The 26,086-nt window shown below is 41.0% G+C and overlaps 2 protein-coding genes across 2 annotated transcripts in view; one reads left to right on the forward strand and one right to left on the reverse strand.

The window, feature by feature from the left end:
* Window positions 1–4,197: 4,197 nt before the first annotated feature.
* Window positions 4,198–24,479, forward strand: GYG1 (glycogenin 1; the record flags this gene model as incomplete). Its single annotated transcript, XM_019532504.1, has 6 exons — window positions 4,198–4,352; window positions 6,598–6,772; window positions 7,707–7,869; window positions 15,339–15,465; window positions 19,096–19,315; window positions 21,470–24,479. Coding segments are annotated over 6 exons (1,029 nt in total), but the record flags the coding sequence as incomplete, so codon positions are not given.
* Window positions 17,438–26,086, reverse strand: part of HLTF (helicase like transcription factor) — a 57,277-nt gene continuing 48,628 nt past the window's right edge. The window contains exon 26 of the transcript XR_002100576.1: window positions 17,438–17,448. The gene's annotated coding sequence lies outside the window, so the exon portion shown is untranslated. The remainder of the gene's footprint in view (window positions 17,449–26,086) is intronic.

A 26,086-nucleotide genomic window follows, 5' to 3' on the forward strand; every position in this document is an offset into this window, starting at 1 on the left:
AGGAGGGCCCGGCCGGGCCGGGGAGCTGTGCCGTTCCCTGCCCTGCCGGCCCCGAGCCCGGCGCTGCCCCGGGGCCGGCTGACCTGCAGGAGCAGCTGGCGGAGAGCAGCGGGCCCGGCCGGGCCGCCCCCGGCTGCTCGCTCGCTTATGGCGGCTCCTATTTTTAGGCTGGCCGCGGCAGGCACCGAGCTGCGCTTCCTGCCTCCCCGGCTGACCCGTGCCCGCCCGCGCCTCCGCTTCCTTCCCCGCGCGCGGAGCTCGGCCTCCCGCCGCTCCCCTCGGGAGCAGCCGGGCCTGGCTCCGGCCCCAAGCGCCCCCCGCTCTGCGCGGGGCGCGGCCCTCGCCCTCCTGGCTGCGGGGCTGTGCCGGGGCCAGGACAGGGGCGCGTCAAGCCCTTGAGCGGGCGGAGCGGCTCGGGCTGGCCTGCGAGGCGCTGAGCTCCGGCCCAGCTGCCCTGTCCGCGCGCCGCCCCGCAGGCTCTGCGGCCGCCCTGGCCAGTGGGGACCTGGCAGCTCTGAGGGTGACGTCTGGAAGCCTCCTCTTTCCCTTTCTCTACTAGAAGGGGAGACAGCTGTCAGCTGCCGGGCTCCGGCCACCTGAAAAGCCTTTAAGCAGGGCTGAAGCAACATGTGGGGGTCCCCAGGCTCTAGGCAAACCTTGCTAACTCAAATCAGGTGCCAGACTGGCTGACGGTGTTGCCGGGGATGGGGGAGGATGCATGGACCTACTGCCTGTGGCTACACATCCTCTAGCATGTTTCCTCATTCTGTTTCTCTTGGGCAGGCTAGGCAGTGAAGTTAGTTTCATTTTCAGGTTCTTAAGGCTGCTGTGCCTCAATTTAATGTACAGATTAGTAATAGCTGTTGTCAAATGCAACTCTTCTTCCATTTTCCCCTGATAGTATAATGCAAATATGGAGTCTGCAGCTCTCCAGCACAAAATTGGAAAGTATGCAGGAGTGCAAGGAAGGGAGAACATAGTGGCCTAAGACATATATGGGAGGACTGGTTGTCAGAAGGTGCTAGGGCTCTGTCCCTACTGCTAACAATTAGTCAGTCCCCTCAGTTATATACTAGCTAAGAATTTATTGCACTCTCAAGGACTAATCAGTCAAATGATGCAAGTGACTTGTTAGTCAGATCTATGTTTCTTTATAATATTTTGGTGAAGCCCTAGTACAAAGGGCAGTCATGTTGAGGTGTTGTAACCACAACCTGAACAGGAACATATTGTTTCTTGGTAGAAAAAAAATAACAGGTGGGAGACTGAAGCTATCTATAAACTTCTGACTACAACATACTTGTATGAGCCAGCTTTGAACAAGCTAGTTTAAAGCCAACTTGAACATTTCAACACTCTTCTTACTGTTTCCCTTACAATTTGCACTGGTGGAAAGATGATATGGACTGAAATGGGGAAGACTATAAGACTTCTGGCTCTCAGTCAAGGCAGGAGGAACAACTTGCTTAGCTATATGTGGCTGTATTTAGAACTGAACAGGAAATTGCCTGATACTCTTACATTTTGTGCTTCAGCATGAACTAGGTTTTGAGTTGATTCTGCAAAAGCGGGATTTATATTTAATGGGGAAAACACCCTCATACTTGCTATCAAGTTGTCTTTCATACTGTATGGACTTGGCTTAGTCAAATAGGATCCTCTTAAAGGGCTATCTGAATAAAATAAAACTGCTGTTCTGCATATTACAATTTCATTCCCTTTAAGGCAGCAGTTGAGGGGCTCAGCATGTTTCTAGCCATCCCTTGCCTGCTCTGTTGGTTATTCTAAGCACAAATTTCAGTTTACTTGGATTATAAACTGCTACAGAAAAGGGAGTTTAGCTAATTTAAGAACTTCCTGTATTACTTGTTGGTACAGCACTAGTAAACATAGGTGTGTAGAACTCAAATATGTAGTTTTCAAAGTCAGGCAAGAAATGGTCAGGGACCACACAAGCATCTTAAAATCTTAAGGAACAAGGCTAGTCTGTTAGCAGTGAGGCTACTGCCAGTGCCATACAGTCTAGAAAGCAGCTGGTGGGGGGGGGGGAAGACTTTAAGGGTCAAAGGACATTACTATGAGCACAATCCCTCTGTGTTTATGTGCAGCACACTAGCCCTTCAGTGAGTTTTATAAACCCTAAAAAATATTTTATCTGCCAAAGCTAAAGTTAAACTATATTCTTTGGGAACGTAGGAGGTGCAACTTCTGAAGCTGGTAAGAAGAACTTAAGTGTTCTGTAGTAAAAGAACACTTACCTTGCTTAAGATGCACTAGGTAACTGAAGTTCCTACAGCTTGTGTTCAGACTGGCATTTGAAGGGCAAAAATGACATGCATGGCTCTGAAAAATGGTGCACGACTGCCGGAGCTGTTGTTCAGTATTGGTGCTACTAGTTGTTGAAGCTGGTAACAGGCAGAGAATTGTTTGCTGCTTATAAATAAGAATAATCAGTAATCAAACAACTCTCTGGACGCAGCTATGAATCCTCTGTAATTTGACTTCCTGGCACTAGTAACTGAATTATACTTCATGCTCTGAATTACTTATTAATTCAAGTACTTAGCGTCTTAGTAACTTCATAGAAAAGTGTAGCCTTTCCTTGCAATAGTAACTTTTTGGTTACTTCAGACCTTTAAAGGGGTGCATTTTTGAAGGAAATCTACTTAAGATTACTTCAGTTTGTCTTGCCTAGGGTCTATCCTGCTTGTGATGTCACCCTGAAATGTGCTGTGGTCCATTTACTAAAATGACCATCTGTGTTTGTAGTAAGAATGAGCCAACATTAACATAATTAAAGCTTTTGGAAGTAAAACAACGCTCAAAGTCTGAAACTTTGAGTTTCTTTGAGTTTCACTACTTAAAGTGAAGTTCCGGTAAAAGCAATTCTCAGCATAGCTATTTATCTTGTACTTATTGTGAACAGTGCTAAATATAACAGTGAAAACCATTGGCCACTTATCACAAAGGAGGTTATAATTCACTTCATTACCTATTGCTGGATCAGAGCTAATATAACCCTTTACATTTAAAAGCTTGCATTCTCTTATTTACAATGGCAAACCTGCTATGCAACTAACTTGGCTCTTGAAGTCCACTCTGTAACACTGTTGGCATCTAAATTTGGATTGCCCAGGTGGCAGTGGGCCATCCAGTGGGCTGCACCAGGGTGAGCCAGAGGCATACCCCCTGCCCCCAAAGCCACATGAATGCAAAGGCCCCCCTCCCTTGCACTGTTGCATTGCACACACTCCTGTCCTCACCAATGCCCTGCCCTGCCTCCTGAGGGAAGGGATGTGCAGCCAAAACCAGAGTTGGGGAGAGTGAGGGGGCTGAAGCCTGCAGGCCACCAGTTGGACAGCCCTGATCTAAATCAATTAAATGTCTCAAGTCTACTGTAAAAATAAAACATCTAATTGTTAATCTGTACCTAATGTGGATAAAATATAAAATTTGAACACCTCAGTGGCTTATTACTTCAGCTTTGGAGTCGGACTCCTTTTTGGCAAGCCTGTAGTAAAAAAAAAAAAAAAATGCCTTAAATATGCAGATAACTACCAAAAGTTTGGTCAGGTGGCTTCCAACCTTTTTGGACTTGAGACGTCTCTATAGCTTCTGTGAATTGAGTAGTATTTAATCTCAAAAAACTAATTTTTATATTATAGTGCTTACCTCCTTGCAGGCTAGGCAGTGGAGCTGGGAAATCATTCCAACAGGGGCAAGCTTGAGCCTGTGCTTCCCTGCTTAAATTATCTACTTATCCCCTCATACCTCATGGCTCCTTTCAAAGGGTCTGGCAGTACCCAGGGGGGCCCTGGCACTTTGGTTGAGAATCGTGGTTCTAGAGGTTTCTTTTGGTTGAGGAGAAGTTCGGTTAATAATGATACAATTCCATTTTTAGGTCCAAATTGCAAAAAAAGATAAACAAGTAGGATTTTCTCCACACAACATGGAATATGCTTTCTACTCAAATCTAGGACTGTCTATTAACTAGCCCATTATTCTAGTCAGGTAGTAGATAGCAAGTTTCAACTTCTAATTTGATATGTTGCTCTCCACAACTGACTGAACCATGATAAATAACTTGATTACTCTTTAGATGATTATAGTACTATCTTAGGTAAGTAGCTGCATAGTTTTCAGATAACTAGCCAGAAATGCTGTGGCAGATTTAACTTGAACTATTATGAATACTAGCATAATTTCTTTCTTCCAGATCAGTCTTTTGTAACCCTGGCTACAAATGATTCGTATGTGAAAGGAGCACTTGTACTGGGTTCATCTCTACAACACTACAGAACAACAAAGAAGCTGACTGTGCTTGTAACTCCCCAAGTTTCAGATCCAGTGAGGTAGGTCATCTCTATTTTTACGTTATTGTGAAAACTGCTTAATTTTGGAGTTGAAACTGCTCATCTGCTTTGGAAGTTTGGATTAACACAAAACACTTGGGGCAATAGATGCCAACTGAGGCTCCTTGAAATTCTGTACTTCCTTGAGTTGGTTTAGTTTTCCAACTAAAGTAGGAAGACTGTCACTGATGTGCACTCTAAGGCCCCTGCTACACATTACATATATTATGCAATTAACTGGTTAATTGTGCAATAAATTTAGACTGACCACATGTGCAAAGTAATTTTCACCATAAAAATGATTATCCACCTATAAAAAGGCCAACTAGCTATAAAGTTAGTACTTGAAAATACATAACCATGCTATAGTTAGTTTCTATCCAGCTTTAATTTGAACGTGTAGCAGGGCCCTAAGTAACCAGGGCTGAAGTATGCAACCTCTTTCTCCTATGGGCTCCGTTAATCTTGTATTCTTGGATACCCGTTGTTGTTCATCCACCAAGAGGGATAAGGGCCCCTGCCCAAACTATTCTAGCCTGGTGGTAGAACACTCACAAGGTCAGCTGTTCAAGATCAAATGGAATGCTTGTATCTAGTAGCCAAAAACATTCACTCATTAGATTAACAGCATTCTGTTTTAAAAGAATCTACTCCAGCCTGTTAAACTAGTGCCTTCTCTTGGAAGGCATAAATAACATCATAAAATGAATTTTGCATAGATAGTTGTAAGAGTGGAACTTGCATCAGTCTTTCTCCAGTTGCAACACAATTAGGTTCAACAATAATCATACCATAATAAAAATAACAGTTGGTTACCAAGGATCAATTTTGTAGCTGCATTGGTCTGAGAAAGAGATGCACAAAGCTCTTGGGTCAGGGGTGATATCTTTTATTAGACCAACTAAATAGTAGCAAAAAAATTCCTTTCTTTGCAACCTTTTAGGCACATATACCCTTCATGAGGCTGAAGAGAATTCAATGATTGTAAAAGTCCTCCCAGGTTGAAAATAGCTGGTTACTGATTAACCCCCAAAGGGAAATAAGTGTGTAAAATTCTAAACTTGGCTAATCAAAATGGTTCTTAGCATGTACTACTATACAACCTGATTCTCTGATAAGCTGTTCATGCTCAAGATGCTGTAGATGGCTGGCTCAACCTAGAGCACCAGTGTAAGATAAAAATGTCAGGGGACCTGAAATAAAGAGAGAAATCCTGTTTTTTCTTTTCTCTTTCTTTCAACATTACTATCTCAGCCTAATGTTGTGCGTCTCTTGGGGGGGGCCGTTTTCTTAACCTATTGGTGCATGTCCAGTCACTATCTTATTTGAATATCAGCCTTTAAAGTAGATATGAAACTATGCTACAAAATTTTACCTGTAAGCAAAGGAAAGCAAGCTACAGTATGATTACTCACCTTCATCTTTTCTGAACTTAGATAAGTTTCAGTTAACCATGACTATCTGACTACCCATCACCAACCATTGCATCTGATTTTCCACCCCCCCAGCTTTTAAAGGACACACATGTACTGCAGTTATGGCATGCCAGTGGTTAGGATTCAGTTGCTGTCCATTGTACTGCACAAGCTCATCTAAGGAACAGTAAGTAGTTAGTAGTATGATCACAGATTCACATAAGTTTAGGGCTGGAAGGGACCTTGTGAGATCATCAGGTCCAAATCAAAATCTGTCACTTCACCAATAACTAGTTTTTGGCATCTGGCTCATGCAAATCCTTTGGCAAAGTCAAGCTACCTAGATGAGCTTTAGTTGACCTATGTACATGAAAGAGCGTTCTGTTATTACTGCAGACCCTTTCAGAAATGCAGGCTTTGGTAAATAGATTTTTTTTTTAAATAGAAAAGCTTGGTGGACAAGAACTTTGTCTGGGCAACTTGAAGTCCATCTCAAATGGTACCAAGAGCACGTCATACCCAAGACCCAATCTAGTGGCATGGGTATACACAAGCAAATTACTGCAGGGCAGGAATTTTTACTTCAGTCCCTTCATGGTAAGTGTGGCCTAAGTTACCACAGACTAGCTTTTAGCTACTACAGTAAGTGTGGATAATGGGTCATTAGGACGGAATAGCAGACATGCTATAATTCCCTAGTTTTGCTTACCTTGCAGTAACTTGTTTGTGCCCAAGCCATTTTGGCTCCCTAATACACATTGGGTAAAAACAGCACTGTCCACAGGTTGGGTATGGAAATAATGCTTAGACGATACTAAATCTTTCCACAGGAAGGTGCTGGAAAAGGTATTCGATGACGTTATATTGGTAGATATCTTGGACAGTGGGGATTCAGCTCACCTAGCGCTAATGAAAAGACCTGAACTGGGTATTACCTTAACAAAACTCCACTGCTGGGAACTGACTCAGTATTCAAAATGTGTATTCATGGATGCAGACACAATGGTAAGTTTGTGTGTGGTGTGTGTTGCAATATGCTTCTGTCTAGAGGAGGGCCTTTCCATAATTGGGCCCATAATTTGGTTAATGGCAGCAAAAGTTTAATGACTTATGATTGACCCTGTGACAAGGATGTTCCTTAGCACTTAACTGTCTTATATGGGACCTGTGGTGAAAGCTTGTCATAGATTTGAATAAATATGATGTCAAGGTAACTTTGACTTTAAGATGATGCCTCCAAAAATAGATTCTAGAGACAGTTTTATGTAAAATGTTATAAATTTGTTATATGTAGAACCTAATTATTGGTGAGTTGTCTTTAACTTCTTACCAGCCCCCACCACCACTGCAAGCAGGGAAAGCAGCAGTAGAGGCAAACAGTAGCAGGGGGTCAAGCAGCCTGCCCCTTGCCCTGTCCCCCCCTTAAATATCCTCAGTTGCAGCTCTGGCCTGGGGCATAAAGCAGATAATGCCTCCAGCCCCTGGCCAGTCAGGCAGCAGTAGCTGTGGCAGTGGCAGCTCTGGCTGGAGCTGCCTTCACCACCACTGCCACCACTAGTGTTGCCTGGCTAGGCTGGAGCTGGACACACCCTGTGCTCTGTGACCAGGTTAGAGGAGAACCAGAGCCACCACTGAGAGTAAGTGGAAGGGGTGTGGGTGGGAGAGGGAACAGTCTGCACAGGGACAGCAGCTGCAACTCGGACTCCAACCCCAAGTATAGGCAATAGCTGCAGCAGATGCCTATTCCCTAGTCCCTATCCTGCTTTGTACTTGAATCCAAGACAAGGGGCTATTTTTCCCCATGTTGAATGTGGGGGGGAAACCTCACATAGGATTTGAGTAAATACAGTATCTTGGGATGACTGGCAACTCCACTAAGATGAAATGCTGCAAAACTCTAGCTTAGGAATGATAACAATCTTATTTTTCCTACAACTAGGTCTTGGCAAACATTGATGAGCTTTTTGAGAGAGAAGAGCTATCTGCAGCACCAGATCCAGGCTGGCCTGACTGTTTTAATTCTGGAGTTTTTGTTTATCGACCTTCCATTGAAACATACAATGAGCTGTTGCAACTTGCCACAGAGAAGGGTAGCTTTGATGGTATGTATGGACTCTTACAGAAGAACTGTTAAAATGCTAAGGGTGGGGAATAGCTCCTTAGCTTTTTGTGCACTAGGGCAATAGTTGAGAATTGGAAGGGCAGTTGGAATCCTTAAAATACCATTTTCGTTGCATGTCTTCAGGAAACTTTTGTTTACACTTAAATTGAGTCTGATTAATAATACTAGAAATTATCATTAACTTATTAATGTCTGAAGGCCTTGTCACTTTTAAGGGCAGTCAGGCAGCTAGCAGGTACCTGATGGCAGCAGCCATTCCGAGAGCAAAGGACAGCCCAGGTGGAAATATCGCCTGGCTGAGCTGCAGCAGGAAGGTAAGAACAGGAGGCTCTTGGTCCTGGGCATGAACTAGAACTGTACCCTGCTGGGGATGGGTGGTCTGGTGGGGCTCCTAGTGGCACAGAAGCCCCCCAGGAAATGCTAGGCCACTTACCACCCTGGTGAAAGGTGGGTCATGGCACCTTAACCCCCTAGCCCCCACAATTTGGGTATTTGGGGTCAGGCACAGCTATGGCCACCTAAGCCTGTAGGGGAGGAAGACCCCAGAGGCCCCTGGTCAGGGATAGTTGTGTGGCCATGGAGAAAGAGGGCAGTTGTGAAGGCCTCAGAGGGCTGGGATGTAGGTGGTCCCACACAGAATAGGGTTGAACAGGAGTATGCCTGAAGGACTATGTGTGAGTAGGGCTGAACTGGGAGTAAGCCTGAAGGGCAGCACAAGGGCCAGCCTGGGGAATAGTTGATTGTGAGGATAGGACACCCACGGTGGGGCATGGTGTAGAGGCCCTGGAGTGGGCATAGTGGGAACCCCATGTGTGGGGAAGAGGCGAAGCTATATTCATGGATGCCTGAGGCCATAGTTTGGGCGAGAGGCCAAGTGGTGGGGGCAGTTCAGCCAGAGAGTTAGGGGTGATTCCTGACCCCAGCAAGTCCTCCACTGCAAGGAGGCCAACTGTGGGTCAAAAGAAAGACCTAAAGTTTGAGCACAATGACCTGCTCCAAGGAGGGTGAGAGTCCCTGTGAAACCCAGGAGCACCAGTTGTGGTGTGAGGTGTCATCTGCAAGGCTTGGGATATAGTACAGCGGTGGTTGGAGCTGCATTCATAGGCCCAGGACAACAGGGCTGCCAAAGGGCAGCCTCCTACCTGGGTAGTATAATCATTTTCCATCAAGGCCTGGCAAGCAAGAGAGGCAGGCAGTTAGCCCAGAAACGGGGATGGGCCAACTCCTAATTGGCCCTGGTAAGGCCCCCTGTTACCTCAAGTAGTATATGGACCTCAAGTAGTTCATGTACCCTTTTAAAAGCAGGGAAGGTAGATAATCTGCTAAATTAGATTTAGCAGCCCTTACTAAAAGGATTCTTTCAAGCTCTGCTAGGAGATTGGCTTTCAGATTCCATAACCAACACTGCATCCAGCATCTTAGACAGCTATTCACTAATGGGCTACTTCCCTAAGGTAGTACTCCCCTAAAACTCTCAGATCAATTGCAGATTGCTTTAAGCATCTGTTGCTTGTCTAGAAGTCTGCTAAATCACTTCAAATGGTTCCTAGCAATATAATTTGCACTGAATCCCATTGGAAATGAATGGTTACTCAAGTTACCATAGAGTACATAGTCACTTATGTGTTTTATGCTTGGGTATTTTAAAACCTTTCCCACTGAATTTGAAAAAGATTGAGATATTAAGGGTGCTACTGAGTTAACAGAAACAGATAAAGTGTTCCTTAAATGTATGGGAAGCAATTTTCAGTCTAGCATTCTGTATCTCTTCTAGTATTACTACAATTGAGGTAAACTAAACCAAGTCTCAAATTTTTTTTTTTTTTTAAGTTATGACTAATACAAAAAACCTTAAGTTCTCACAAGTGTAACAATTCTTACCCTAATCCCTCAACAGCTAACAAGAAATTGTTCACCTGTTTCTTACTGACAACTGAACTCTCAGGTGAAGATGGTCTTATCAAAAGTGCTATTCATCTTCAAGGCAAAATTTCCTAGCTCCTACATTCAAATAAGCACATTGCTCAAAGTAAAAATTTATAAACTTCATCTCACCATAGTAAAACTGAACATTTTGTATTGTATTGTATTTAAAACATCAGAATGCCAACTGCTGGTAAGGGAATAACTGGTAGAAGAATATTGTACAGCAAAACTTTTTTGGTAGTGACTTTTAGAGTTAGGCTTGCTTCTCAGATATCAATATTCCATAAGTGGAGAAATACTGGTTCAGCTAATGTGAGAATTTTCAACTAGCTTTTATTTCATCATAGCTTAACTAAGATCAAAACCATTTTACTTTTAACTACTACCCACGACTATAAATCTGTTGCTGAAGTAGCAGAGTACCTGATAGCCTGAATAAATCTTGCTCAAAGGTGCAGCCTTAGAAGCAGTAGAAAAGTTCTGGCATTTCATCTGAAATAATTCTTAAGGTGTTCTTCAGTACAATCAACAGTAAAAGAAATTATCAGTGGACTATGGGACTACACTAGATCTTCTGGCTGGAACACAGAATCACATCCTAAGTATATTAAGCCACAAATTCATCTCTATTGCTGTTAATGGAAGTATGGGTATATTTAGTTTTCTTAAAAGAATTACAAATGCTACAGCATTTTGAAAGCATACTCCTGTGTTTCAGCTTCAGACAGTCTCCCACTAATGAGAGAGAGAATGACTGGACGTGAAAGTCAGCACTTGCTGACTCTTACTAGACAATCTAACTACATGCACTTACAAATGGATAAGGCTAAAACTGATGATAAAATTTAAGGTGGCAACATGGGTCTTTATTAGTCAACTTCCAGAATCACAAACTGAATGACCCGGCTCTGTCACCTAAATACTGAAACTCCAAACCAGACTGACTATTCATGTCCTATATACCACCACTTCATCCCATTACCTAGGAAGGGGGAAGGGACAGGAATGGTAAGTAAACAGTTGGGGTTGTATCTCGACTTGCCTGTACCAGACAGTTAAGATGGCACAATGCATTTTGTTTTTAGAAATGACTAGTACTGATGATGAGAACCAAAAAGGTCATTTTAATTTTAAATGTTGATTAACCTTTCTTCCTTGCAGGGGGAAGGGGCTTACAGTCCCCTTCATGCATGCCAATCCAAGGAATCTAGTGCCCCAGCCACAAAGCTTGGGTCATATGATTATTGAAAAGTACAACTAGAAGGGATCTCACAAGGTGATCTAGTGCAGCCCCCTGCTCAAGGCTCCCTGACAAGTATCTCTTCAACCTGTTCTTAAACTTCCAGGGATGGAAAATCCATAGCTTCTCTAGACAGCCTATTCCAAAGCTTGATCACTCGAGGAGTTGGAAAGTTCCTCCTAATCTCCAAGCTAAATTTCACCTGCTACAGCTTGGAGCCCTTGCTGTTAGTCCTGTCCCCTACAGTTGCAGAGAAAAGGTCATCTCCATTTGCTCTGTATTCACCCTTCAGGTATTTGAAGATTTATCAAATCCCCCTCCCTTCCCAGCCTTCTCTTTTCCAGGCAAAATTGACCCCAGTTCTTTCAGCCTTTTCTCATAAGTCTAGTCTCCCAGGCCTCTAATCATTGTTTCTGTGCTGGATACTTTCCAAGCTGTCTGCATCCTTTTGAAAGTATGGAGCCCAAAACTGGACACAGTATTCCAGGTGAGGCTTCACTAGTGCTGATTAGAGCAGAAAAATAACTTCAGTTCATTTTCAAGTTACACTCCTATTAATACAGCCCAGCATACTGTTTGCTTTTTTTTTTTTTTTTTTTTTTTTTTTTTTTTTTTTTATCACAAAGAGCACACTGTTGGCTGATTCAGTTTTACGGTATACTGTACTTCCCAGGTCCTTCTCTGTATAGTGTAGCCTAGCCAGTCATTCTCCAGTGTGTATTTGTGTATGCTTCTGTAAAGAAAGTCTACCTGATGGTGTCTCTGATCTTTTTCAAGAGTTGGTCTCTCTGCACAGGCCAGCTAACTTTCTGTGGCTTACACAGTTTAGTTGGCTCTCCTCTAAGCTAGAACCTTAGCCAGTGGTTCTACAAGTTGCTCTGAAGTACAACTAGATAAAGATAAAGGAATTGCCATAATTAAACAATATTATGTTAAAATGGTATTGATATCAAATTCATCTCCGGGGGGTGGAGGGGAGGCTAGAAATAGCTACTTTCAAGTACTGAAACAATAATGGAGGGAGAAGAAGCAAGAGGGACAAAACAACACACAGGACTAGATAGTAAAGAAAACACCTTTTTCTAAGGCGGCTCCTATGTGCTTGCATATAGGAGGGAAAATTTGAACTTGTAGTGGAGTCATAGACTGAAAAATTGTGGTTGATTTAAAGCAGGGTAAACAGTTCATAGTTCAGGTTTGTTTAACTCGGGTATTAGAATTTAGAGCCAAGATGCCTGGTATTCTGACAATTAAATGAATAAGCAGGTCAAATCTGGGAACAGACTTCTAGTGTGATAGATGCTTAAATGGCATAAGGGCTTTCCAACTACAGTAACAGTTGCTGATTTTGGCTTGGAAAGCTTTCCCAGGAACAAAGAAAACACATCACCGCTAAGCTTCTTTTCATCTTTTAATTATTCCACTTGTCAATTCTAATATATTATTGCAGTAAAATAATAGCTTCATTGGAGGAAAGCTATTGGTAAAAACAATACACCATTATCCCTTCAAGATTCTTTTTGGTTCTACCACTAGAAGCTCAATAAGTGAATTTATTCTTTGGTTTCTCAAAGGCAGTTAATATTAACTAGAGTAAGGAAAGCTCCCAGCTTGAGTTTGTTCTAATACTTGCTTAGCATTGTGACAAATGAATAGGTATCTATGGTCACATCTATACATGCAGTTACTCCAGCTTTAAACATGTACACAGTTCATACTGAAGTCAGCTGCTCCCAGGTGTAGCATCTACATGTGCACCCCAGATCACAACTCAAGCCAGGGCAGAGCAGCCCAGGGGGTTAGTTCCAGGCTCCAGATGGCAGCATCAGGTGACAAAGGAGCTAGCTGGGGCATGAGGGTACTACAGTGCAGAGTTGCCTGGCAGGGTGCATGTGTAGATAGTGATGCTTTACTGAAGAGCTAATTAGCTGACTTCACAGTAAAGCGGATCTGTAGATGCACCTGGTATGGAGAAATTGTACTTCTTCCTCAGCTGATTTTTTTAAAAGTGGCCTTGATTCAGAAATTGTAAAATTGACCCTAGTGGCAAGGTAGCAGATAACACTGCTTCATAAATCTCTGTAGGTGGAAGTTGACATGCAATCCCCTCCAATTTAGCTTCTAAAAAGTAAGAGCCTAAACTAAAAGAGGTTTCCAAAAGTAAGGAGGGAGGGGAATGTTATCTGTCAAATACTTAAAGCTATTTAGTTGACTTGTACATTCTCTCAAAACTTAAATGCTCTCTCTTGAAACTTTGCCTCTAAAAAAAAAAAAAAAGTATATGTATATATATAATTTGACCACTAAAGCATAACTTGAATTTGTCTAGTAATATTTCAGGTCTCCTTGCCATTTTCTTCATAATTTGGTGCATCTTCTGGAAACGCTTACATTTTATTAAACCAAGAAGCCATCTACTGTGGTTCCTGATGTTTTGAATTCAACACAGTCTTAAGTACTCATTCCATGCATGAACTAGAGCATAAAAATTTTAAACTAGATAATTCAATTTGAATGCATTTCATACAATAGATCTTAAATTCTTGTAGAAGTTGGAATTTTGATAACCAAGCAAATTGCTGTCTTAGGAAGTGTTTATTTTGGGGGGAGGGGGGCAGGAGAGAGAACTGAAGTAAGGGAAAGCAGTCCTACAGGATTGCCTTATTCTTAATAGGCTCTTGATGAATAACCCTGGGCTCTTTTTTATCACTTACAAATGATACAAAGATAACGTCAGAAATGAGTCCACTGTATTTGAAGTTCAGAATGCTGCCTACCCTTCTAGAACTAAAAGCAGTACTTAAATAGCAAAACTTTTCTATTTTGCTTCAGCTGAAGCTGAAAATGAAGAAAAAACACTGGCAGTTATGACATTTGGGTTCCCAAGTCTTGCTACCTGTTGAGAATCAAAATTGCTGAAAAAATCCTTTGTAGGCTACAAACAGATATTGCACTTGCCCTGAGATATACCATTTTATCCCAGAACAAAGGGCACCTATACATGTGCTGGACATCTGCTCCAACGTGTGCTAATTGGTACATGTCAGAGCAGACTTAGAACATTTTGAGTTGCACCATTTCACAATTCGGTTTATAAACCGACACCCTGTTTCAATTCTGATGTCAGTTTTGACTTTGCAATGCTTGATCCAATGTTTGCTGGCAGGGTGTCACAAGTTTCCTGTGTCGCCCATCTGTCCAAACTTCCTTGGACACTTTCTTTAAGAAAGCAGCCAAGACTCCAGAAAAACCTCCAGCCAAGACTCCTGAGAAGACTCCAGCCAAGAGCCCTTCAAAAAGTCCAACCAAGAGCCTTTCATAAAATCCAGCAAAGTCACCTCAAAGAAGTCCTTCCAAATCAATATGATTGCTATTTACAATATAAATACATTAATGTAGCTAGATTACACATCTATAATTGGAGGACAAAATTCTGGAGTATTTTTGGTGTGTATAGGGTATCAGGCCTTGATTCAGCAATAAAACATTTCTTCTGAAAAGTTGGTTCAGAGTTGCGATGTTTTGACTCATGACACAATTGGCTCCTGAAAACAGGGTCTTAAGTCCAAGGACTGCCTGTAATAGTCTACTGGAGTATGTTGAGGAGTTCCAGGTGCCTCTGTCATGTCTATTCAGTGTTCCTGTGCTTCAAAATGGTGGTGGGGGCACTTGAACTAAAAGCTTGCCATTTTGAAGTGTGGGAAGCTGAATACATGTGGTGCTGTAGGCACTTTAATTAGAGCAACTCTAGTCTCTTAGAGCTGCTCTAATTAAAGTGCCCATCTCTCCACCCTGGAGCATGTGTATAGATGCCCAAAAAGAGCAGTCACTCAGATGTCCATGCCCATTGTCCTAGGATAAATTCTAAAAAGGCTCTCATGATAAGGTCTAAGAATTTGTCCCGGGGCACTGCAAAGTACATCTGAACAGTTGTCCCAGGGTTACATAACTGATTAAATGGCCAAAAAGCAGCAGTGCATTCAGCATCTTTCTAAACCCTGATTAGAGTGGTGTGTGTACATACCTACCCTGGGGTATTTCTGTCCTGCGACAAACACAGGCACAACTTGTCCAGTAACAAATGTGGCATACAGGTGGGGAGAGATTCATTAGAAATGTCCGTAACATTATGGAAGAAACTTTCAAGTAGGACTTGAAGGCAGAATGGAGGTTTACTGGTAATGACCAGCTTGTGATTGAGAAGAATTTCACAACTACCTGAAGAAATTCTAAAATGGGAATTTTTGAAGCCTACTAACTATTGCTCTCTCTTCCCTTTTCAGGAGGGGACCAGGGGTTACTAAACACTTTCTTCAGCAGCTGGGCAACAACAGATATCAGCAAGCATCTGCCATTTATTTATAACTTGAGCAGCATTTCTATATACTCATACCTCCCAGCATTTAAAGTGTAAGTTCAAAATATTTAAATATATATTTTTAGCTACTCTATGGGCCAGACTTTATAGAGCTTCCTATGTAGTTAAACTCTTGCTGTACATAACTTCATTCACTGAAACCAATTCAAAATGGCAATTCAGGGCCTAGGCCAGTTAAGAGACCTGATGGCAAATGCTCTCTTAGAGCCTGGTTACCACTATTACTCTGGTGCATATAAAATCCTATAAAAGAATCATGTCTGTGCAATCTACACTAAGATCAGAGCAAAGATAAGCAACCAGTCCTTGATAGTTGTTGGAGGTAGCAGCTATGACAGCACCTTGTAACTAGGAGGTAGAGGAGCAGAAAATAAAACTTGCATATAGCAAGTTGCTGCAAGATCGCTCTAAACTCTCAACACTTAAAACTGCTATAGTTTTGACGTTTCCTAGTTTAGAGCTGTAGAATTTCTGTTCCTTGTTAGCATCTCTGGTCCTTAACCAACAAACCTTGTCTTGAACAATTTAATGAACTGATCTTAGTAAAAGAATCAATCAAAATGAATATAACTGGCATTTACAAGGTTCAGTCTTCTAATGTTGCCTCTCTCAATGGCAGCAACTCTGTCCCGTGAGTTAGAGGTTCCTGCCAACTGCCCTTATACTAACTGAGAGCACAGCTCTTTACCTCTTGTATTGGTGGTCATATTGCTGTACCTACGAGCATTCTTCGGCTGAACTCCAACAGACTTCATCCCAAGTCAATATGGGCTCAGTTTGGTGATGACTTACCAAATCATGCTCGCCTTCCTCTCTGACTTCCATGTTCTCAAAACTAACCAAGGTAGCTGAGGTGGACAGGTGTCTGGAGTGTACCTTGACACTTTTTAAAGAAAGAAAGAAGCTGAACAAATCATGTTGCATTACCCTTGGTTAAATGGAAATTATCTGATTAGACATAGACTTCCTGCTCTAATCTTCACTCTACCTTGCATCAGTCTTCCCTGACCTGTAGGGACAGCTGCTTGGAAAACTGGCTTTTATTCTTCTGCCTGCTATAGAAAATGATTGTGCCATTAAGGACACCTTCTCTCCAACTGTAACAGAACTGGGAGCTGTTACTACCCTGCTTCTGTTCTTGAACTAACTCTGTCACTCTGTATAATCTTCAAATGGTTATAAGCTGTAATATAACTAGACTATTGCTGCTAACTTCAGAAATAAGTGAAAAGCAATTGCATTTGATACCTAGATGACATCAGGTTATTAGACTAAAGCAGCAGTTCACATTAAGCAAGACCATTGCTGGCTCAGATTCCAGCTATGTCTTGTGATCAGAACATCTGAAATACTGGCAGTCTAAAATTGGAACACCTATTTTAAGAAGTATATGTAAGCCAGAGATTCTTACTTAAATAGTCGGTATTAAATGGTATTTGTTAAGCTAACAGTTATTGTGATGTGTATACCCTACTTGGCTTCTGATCGGTTGGTCATATGACAGTAAGGGTTTATAACTGACCTTTCTGTTGTTAGTCAGCTGGATTTACTTGGCTCTTGACAACTTCCTTCTTACGACGTTGGCTCTAACTGAGGCTTAACTGAAGCCTTCAAGAAAAGAAAGGGCTTCAGACAGTAAAAGTAACCCCAACAGTAAAAGTAACCCCAGCCCCAACACACACACACCATGCCTTACATCTGTGTGGGGTAAGTTACTACAGCAGGACATAATAAATGGAACAGCTTATTAATGTTTGTTAGATGAGCTAAACTCCTCATAGTAATACAACTGAAATTAAACCAAATTTTAAACCTACTGACATTAAGATCTTGTATTTCAGAGCTGTATAACAAAGCCAAACTTCACACCTGTCTAACTAATCCCTTTTTCCAAAGGAAAATGCCAAATATAACATGCATGTTAAGCTTCAAAAGACTAGGTTGGGGGCATCTGGCTCTTTAGGAAAAGAGTTCAGCCTGTGATGGTGACCAATTCAAGTGTACTTAATACAGATCTGTGGCAAATAGACAAAACCAAAGATAAGCTGACGAAATCCACAGAGTAGGTTCTGAGAACAATTGGGGAAGAAAGTCTGATAGCTTAATTATTGTAGAAGACCAGACTCACAAACATACAAACTATTCTTAAAATAGTGAGAATTCCTATGTAGAGCCAGAGTGATTTAAATGAACTCTTATATAAGGTATTCTCCACCTTTAAATCAGGCCAAATTTAAGCTATTTTTGTTTGTTAAGCTTTAATCAAATGCAGATTGACACTTGGTATCTAATCAATAATGGAAGAAAGGTCAACCCTCAAGCACAAAAAATAGTCCTGGGTCAATTTAAATGCATGACAAACTGAAACCAAACTTGTTCTCATACTGACCCTTTGACCTCTCAGGCAGTGCACTCTGACACTTCTTAAAGGCTAAGAAGAAAGTTCTTTAAAGCCTATCAAATATAAAACAAATTTGACCTTTTGCCATTTCTCTTTAAGCTGCTATGTACTGGTAACAAGTATTATCTAAAGTCTGCATGAAGGGGCATGGACTTTCACACCGCAGTAAGATCACGCAGTAACTTTAAATAATATGCAAGTAACTTAGCTCAAGTTATACTATGATGGCTCTCCAATTTGTGTTATGGTGCAGACTTACAAACATAGCTGTATTTGAATGCCAGCTTTCTGCAATAGACTTGAGGCAGCCTGCATCTACTGAACAGGCTGATTCCTAATAAGACAAGTAAAACTGATACTGAAAATCATACTAATATTCAAAGCAGTCACTAAAGCAGGCTAGGTTAGTGGCTGGTAGATCTGTCTCCAGACTTGCAGATGACATTGCTAAGGTACTGATTAGAAGGCTCCCTTGAAACTGAAAGTAATAGAAATCCTCTAGTGTTCATATAGAAGCTTTGAATCTGGAGATGATCTGAAGACTAGCTGAGCAGAAGTAGGGGACCATTCATATTTGCCAGAAGGAAAGTATCATTCAAGGCAGAAATCTCTCTTAAAAATATTGAATAAGAATAGTTGCAATACAGAGAGTTCATAGCCATGTATTTGAAATGTAGCCAACTTTTCCTTGAGAGTTTGTTGTTCTGATGCTGGCTGTCCAATCTGCTGTGGAAAGATTAAGTCCCTTCTTGATGCTTAAATTGAACACTGCATTTATGCAGAGGCAGGATCTTGGGAAATTGGATATTCTGACCAACTAGAAATTTCCTTTCTACAGGATCAAAGGCTAAGATGTTACCTTATCACTGATACTTGATATAGGCTAAATTTTTGGTGCCTAGCTGTCTGGATTGGTGGGTCTATAGTGGAAACTTGTCAGTATCAAAACTTGTTCTGATTGCAACTGCTGCTTGAAATTGTTCTCTCCTGAGCTATCATGGACATCATACTACCAAGAGACTGAGGTTGCTGTAAGTACTGAAATGGCCCAAACAACTATGTCTTGGCTAGATTCAGTCTAAATAGTCTAATTACAATGTAGAACTGTATCTACATTATCCTATTGCATAGCGATGCTTTCAGTCCCAGTAAGCAGCTGCAGCTTCATAGCATTTAGTCCTTCTAAAGACCAACATGTCCTGTAGTTGCATAGCTTTAGTCCCTTACAGAATCTACAAATTGCAACTTCTTTATTTGGCAGGTTTGGTGCAAATACTAAAGTAGTGCATTTCTTGGGAAGCATAAAACCATGGAACTATACCTATGACTCCAAAACAAAAAGCATAAGAGGAGATGCACATGATCCAACAATGGTTCACCCAGAATTCCTCAATATCTGGTGGGATATCTATATTACCAACGTCTTACCACTATTAGAGCAGCATGGAGTTGTTAAAGAGACCACCACAGGTGTACACATGGTATGTTTTTGTTTTTTGTTTTTTTTTTCTTGTGCTTGGATACTTGTGTAAACAGCTTAAAATGTGAGGAGTTTTATGCCTCCTCCCCTTCCCTGCATCCCTACATTCCAAACTTAACACCCCCAGATCTTCCCCAGAATTTTGCAGAGCAACATTCCAACCTTATGGAACTTGAGAAAAGGTAGAACAAATGATGTGATCAGATAAACCCCACTACTGGCACAATTGTCTGATTTTACTCAATTTCCTTTTTCATAATTACTATGAACTGTAAAGAATTACTGAGGAAGTGGCTAGTGCTGTTGTAAAAACCACATTGATACTTTGCAAGCTGCATGTAGAGGCCTGGAGTCTCTCTAAACTAAGCACTCATCTTCCATATCAAGCACTGGGAGACATGGTTTTTTAGGTTCAAGCCTCACAAAGGTTTCTTTAAATAACATTGACTCTAGATCCTGATGCCAATCATTCTTAACTAGGAATCTTTGTAATACTAGGTAGTAGCAACAGAAACAGTCAGGGATACAGTTTCTAAAGAGCTGTAAATTGCTTAACTTGTAAAAATTCTCAGAAATGGTAATCTAGTCTAAACTGTCTCTTGACGTATTCCAAAAAAGTCAGCATCTTGTATTAAAAAGTGACCAATGCTGTAAAAGTAATCTTTATCTTGGTTCATTCCTCATAGCTGAAGTTATGCTACCACAAAGAAAATAACTCTTCAAACTTTTCTTAACTTTATTTAAAATATTCTGTCTCCCACATCATTGTACTCGGAACTCTTACAGAATAATGGGCCACAAATAAGACTTATTGCAAGAATCCTATTTTCCATTGAAGGAATTTGGAAAAGCAGTACAGTATGCTGATGCAAAGTAGCACTTTGGGCTCTCTTTTCATAGCCAGCTGTTTTTATAAGAGAGGACTAAAATGAAAACAAAAATACAGCAGGGGCTTCTACATTAGAGGGTATCCCTTATCATGGCAATCATTAACAATGTCATTCTTATAGCTGGTCAGAAGCTTAAATACTAGCAGAAACAAACCAGTAAAATAGCATGTCTCTTCTGGAGGGTCAGAGGGTAGATACGCCTGTGTCCTCCCTGAAAGCAACTCACTTCTACAGAATAACCTGTTCAGAAACATCGTGTAAAGAGGAAGCTAGTGTTCCTAAGCATGGCTGAAATATACCCTTGTATATAGTAGGGAATTCTAAATACAGCAACGGTTGTCAGAGGGCAGGAGAATATTACATGGCTAGAAATGTAGCTTTTCAGGCTTCTATAGGACAAATTGCTCAAGTCTAGAAAACTGTTGCATGCATTGACAACCTTAGTCTCCACAAGATATGCACTCTGGATATTACTCTGCACTACTGTTCATCCCCTTCACAATCCCAAGCAAGCAGCTTTCAGTAGCTAGTATTACATCACCTGGCCACTAGGGTATGGGGTGGCTAGTTCTCTATTTGAGCAAATGCCTACCTGGAGATGAACCTGAAATCAGGAGAGCAGACACCTGACAAATATGCCAGGGTAGTCGCTACTTTTTCTAAAGGATAACTTAACCCTTGGTATAAGGCTGTGTCATGTGTCCACTCCATTTATTATGGATTGAACCAATTTCATTCTGCACTAAATTTCTTAGTGGAAGGTTTTAGGTTTAGCTGGAAGCAAATTCTTGACGTTTATTTTAGCTTTTGTGCATGGAGTTCTAATAGAATGCATGTGGTGCAGCTTCACAGCAACTCTAGTTAATACACAGAATATGAAGTAGTTTAAGTTCTCAACCTTTCTAAGCCCAAAGTTACTATTTCAGCTTTGCTTAACTCTTGTCCATCTTACACCTGTCTAATGAACTATTTGCAGCTATCGGGCTTGGTCTATACTCTGGCTCTCTCTTGTGGCTTCTGTAGAGAGGTATGAAGAACTTAAACCTAATCTTGATTATGTGCTTGCACATTTTTCCACTGACTTCTGTTTTTTGTTCATTATTTTGCTAGGGAAGTATGTGTAACTTCTTGCACTGACTTCTAAAGTGTTTGCTGCTTTGCATGAGAACATTTCATTGGTTCTCCTACCCAATGCCCCCTACTGCTTTTCTTAAGTTACATAGCCTATTCCTGTGCACCATACTTACTCTGCTCTCTCTTTCTAGGATGAGGTTACAGAGGCAGTGTCCCACATGTCAGTTTCAGCAACAGCATCATCACCTTCCTCACCACCGCCACAACCAACTGTATCTTCAGAAGAACGCAAAGAGAGGTGGGAACAAGGCCAGGCTGACTACATGGGAGCAGATTCTTTTGATAACATCAAGAAAAAACTTGACACCTACCTCCAGTAGAAACTTTTGTCTCCTCTAAACACAGACAATACAAGGACTTGGTCCACAGCTATAGTAGCTAGAAAAGTGTTGAATATGGTCACTTAAATTCACTAGTAGCTTGATATATATATATTTTTTTTTTTAAACTCCTTGGCTGAAAGCCTCTGCAGTACTACAGGTGAGAACTGGACAAAAACTATAAAGCAGAAACTGTTCTGCCACCTAATACTTGCCCAACTTTCAAGTCTTCCCTAATAGATAGAGGGGGGGATGGGAACACCTTATTGGGAGCAGGGCACTAAACTAGCTTGAAACTTCTTCCTTTAAACCTGTAGACATGTGCTCCACCTCTGAAAGGTGGAATGGCATTACTCCTGTTTGCTTGCATCTTGCACATAAAGACCTTTTACAGGGCTGCTCAGAGGTTAAGGTGGCTGCCATTTTGCCTTATTCTAAATGTATTAGTATTACACTGTTGGCATACATGCAGATTTACTAGTAATGGCATGGCTTTGCCAGTTGCACCTTGCACTGAAGATCTTGACCAGGTTACTGTGTATTATAGAACGCTTTTGTTCAGTTCTGTGTTATGGGACTAGTAAATTTAAGTTTTACCTGTTACCTGTAATATTACACTTAGTGCAAAATAAATACTCATGATTCATTTCTGGCTTCCCAAACTCAATTTTGAGGCTCTCAACTGCAAGATAGTGCTGAAGCCTCATTAAATAACAGTAGCTCTGTTTTTAAAAGCTCCTGTTTAAAAAAATTATCAATTTCTACCAAATATAAGGAGCCTGCAAATTTAATAGCAGATGTCTTCCTCTCAATTTTGAGGAAATTGCAAGGAACTACTAAAATAGCTAACTGAAAAACCAATTCTCCAGTTCCTGGCTGTGATGGGCAACAGTACAGAAATATGTTAGCTAGACTAAGAACAGATGAACCTTGGCATGGTTTGTCAGGCTAAATTCTAACTACATCAACTGGTATTAAGAGGTAGCTAATTAAAAGTACTCAAGTATTGCCTGGCCAATTTTCTGTGCAAAAATGACAGCAATACTCTGGGCAAAGTCACTTTTGTGTGGAGAAAAAGGGAACTATACAAAGTTAACTAGGAGAATGGGAACCTCCATCACTGAACTTGGTTGTGTTTTTATGGAGAAGCTGAATAAACATCTGTTTGGAATGGTTTAGAAATTATACTTGTACAGAAGGTAACTGAAGACTATTTTTGATATTCCTATGACTCTCTTTTAACATCTAGTTGTTATAGGGATATAGAGGGCAAGTCAGGTTTCAGATGTGAACCCAGAGAGCACTTAGCCCTGCTATCTGGCAGGAGCATACCAAGTCCCTCTCCAACATCCTACTTTTCCCCCTCCCCTGCACTGGTAAACAGTTTTTCTCTGAGAAATCCTGCTAGACACAAACAAGTAGAAGGAAGAGAAAAGCTTACATAAGCACACAAATATTTATTGATCTGTCACCATGTTTTGAAACCTATACATTACTACCAACAGCAGTTCCTGCTGCCATCCCAGTACTAACTGGCCTGACCATAGTGTCTACGGCAGGCATAAAATTCCTTGTCCCAACAACTTGAGCAAAAGTGGCTAAAAGTATCTACCAAAATTACAGTTTTTAGTTCATATTTAGTAAGCAATTTCACACAGACTCAAACCAATTAAACTAGTGGTATCATGTAGTAGAATGGGAGCTTTTGTATGGGCCCCAAACTGCTAGCTGTATGTATGTTCATAAATGAGGTTTCCAATTCTCTGAAGTGGAAACATCTGACTAAGTTGCATGACTGTAAACTGGTCTTGGCTTGCTACAGAAACCTGGAGGGAAGGGAGAAGCTATCCATAACTTATTATTATTATTATTATTATTAATAATAAAAAAAAAGCCTGGGGACACTTACGTTAACTTTGCCAATCAATGCAAACACAGTCAGCCTTAAGGCATCAGTATTTAACTAATCTGTTTTGGTGAAAGGAGTGTTGAGGGCTGCACTCTTTAAGAGTTAAGAGTCTTACGTTCATTTTATCTTTTCATGTCAGCACCTAGGAACCCTTCTAGGCAATATTAACTTGTTCAGCCAATATATTTATTATAAATTTCAATATAAGTTCACAAAAATACCTCTGTGAGAAATGCATTGATTACTACCTTCCAACACAAAAAAATCCATACTGTTTCTAGGCCAAAATGGTTATTTAGCCTTTGGGTAGGAATAAGTCTCTTCCCCCACCCCATTTCTTCCCCTTTCTTACTGTTAAAGAAAGGGAGCACTACTAAAACTCAGGGCTAGAACTATTTTCAGTAAATAAGGGAATAGTTTCATTAAGCAGAAAAGCTTTACATTGCTGCTCCAGAGACCTGAGGAAAAGAAACGATTATATTTTATTTTCTGCAATCATAACTACTAACTGAAGTGCCCCCCACAGCACATCTATAAACATGCTGAGGTTCCAAGTTTATTTTTAAATCTGAAAATGATTTTTTATTTCTACTCCATCACTTTCCAAGTTCTCTAACATTGCCTAGTTGTCATCCTTGTGTATACTCACAGCAGCAAAGATGGCTAGCTGTTACACTAAAAGTCAAATGGCATGTACACAGCCATAGTCTACTGACATGGCCACTTCCTGATTAGCCTGTTTGAGCAGAAAAATGTTGGAAGCATGCCATTTTACTTGTAATACAAGTACTGTCGTCTTAGTCCTGGGTCCAGGTTTGTATCGTGTTGCCAAATTATTGTCTGTGGCTGACCAACTGCTGTTGTTTTTCCAGTTTATAACAACATCTGCTTCAAATCTAGGTATACATGATACCAAAATGAAATGGCAAATGATAGCCCTTCTGTGTTGGAGGACTGATTTCTTCTTGAAGTAGTCATGTTGGCTTATTGTTTTGTGATTCAAGGGGTGGAGCACTCTACTACAGCAGCAGCCTTTATACAAAAATATATCCTGGGACTTGTTCCTGGTGATGACAGCTATAGTTGTAGAGGCAGCACTTGGGAGAGGGGCCTCATTAAAGTCTTTTGAAATGAATTGTTGAAACTCGCACGTTTTCTGTCTGTATGAGCTTATGCATATTCTTCCCAAAATTGGATAGTTTCCATTCCCTAGTCATTGACATCAGTAAGAACTTCAAAATGGGAAAATACTAGTCAGCCAAAAGCTAATTTTAAGAGCCAATAAGATATGGTGGGGAGGATGGGTTTTTACACTCCAGCCAAAAAGGAACAGACATTTGCAACTGATGCTTTCATTACCCAGTTCTAGTGCACATGTCTTTACTTAAATGTACACAGAAATACAAAGCCCTCATGCTTTTAACTTCAACTCTTGTTCCTCCGATGCATTAAGGGACGGGGGGGAGGGAGTCTTTTTGAAGTATGCCACTCCATTCCCCTTCTGCCCAATCTTTTCTTCTATTTTCTTTCCCTATATCCCCTACCTTATCTTCTGCTGTACCATATACAAAGGCTGTCCATGGCACCTGTACTACAAGCTGGCCAGCCCTGCATTAATGCATACTTGGGAGGGGACATCTGGGCATATATACACCAGCTGCACTAAGTCCCTCCTTTGGACTGCCATTCTGCATAGCAGGAGCCACAACTTATTCCATTCTGTGTTGGTAGGTAAAGGGCTCACTCAGTGAGGAGACTGCTGCTTCAGGGAATGAAACTACTCAACTTTTTGTAAGTTAGTGTCCAGAAAGCTGGTCATGATTCAGACTTACAAGTTGTTTGGTTATCTTGCATCAGGACAAGTTAAAAGGTTAAATGGTTGATCAGGCATGGCACCAGTTCATATGCAACTTAATGACTTGTACTTTTAAAAATTTACTTAGGAAAGGAAAGATACAGGTCTAATCAAAAATGGTTTTTCCATCCTACTGGACCACTATTGTTTTGATCCACACTTACTAAAGAAAACTTTATTCTAAAGGGACACACACATACAGATCTTGTGTTCCAACGTGAAGTTCAATGTATCATTTATGCAGTATATACAAAAATATGTATACGTTGTTATATGGTGGCATAGGATTTAACTGGCATTATTGTCATCACACCTGCTAGTATTTTCTTGTTGACAATGCTGTAATTGACAGACTCTTTTCTTTTGTCCAATAACTCAATTGTATCTAAATTCTTAAGTTCTTCCTCTGTCACATCTCTAAAATGTGGCTTTTTCTATGACCATTTAGCTAAACTGTCTTCCTAGCCCCATAAACATAGAATGGCCCAGTAAAGTCTATTAAAAATAAAGCTGTTAAAAAAATAGTCTTTGTCTTCAACGTATCAAGCCTATTCAGCAGGATTTGATCAAGTTCAAACATACTCAGCCTCAAAACCCTCTTCAGCATTCTCCCTCTACAGTTACATATGTATCTTGTAATTGTGTTCTCACCTAGCTCTTTCAC

This window comes from Crocodylus porosus, unplaced genomic scaffold, assembly GCF_001723895.1.
Source record: "Crocodylus porosus isolate Cpor-Errol unplaced genomic scaffold, CroPor_comp1, whole genome shotgun sequence".
Taxonomy (NCBI): domain Eukaryota; kingdom Metazoa; phylum Chordata; order Crocodylia; family Crocodylidae; genus Crocodylus; species Crocodylus porosus.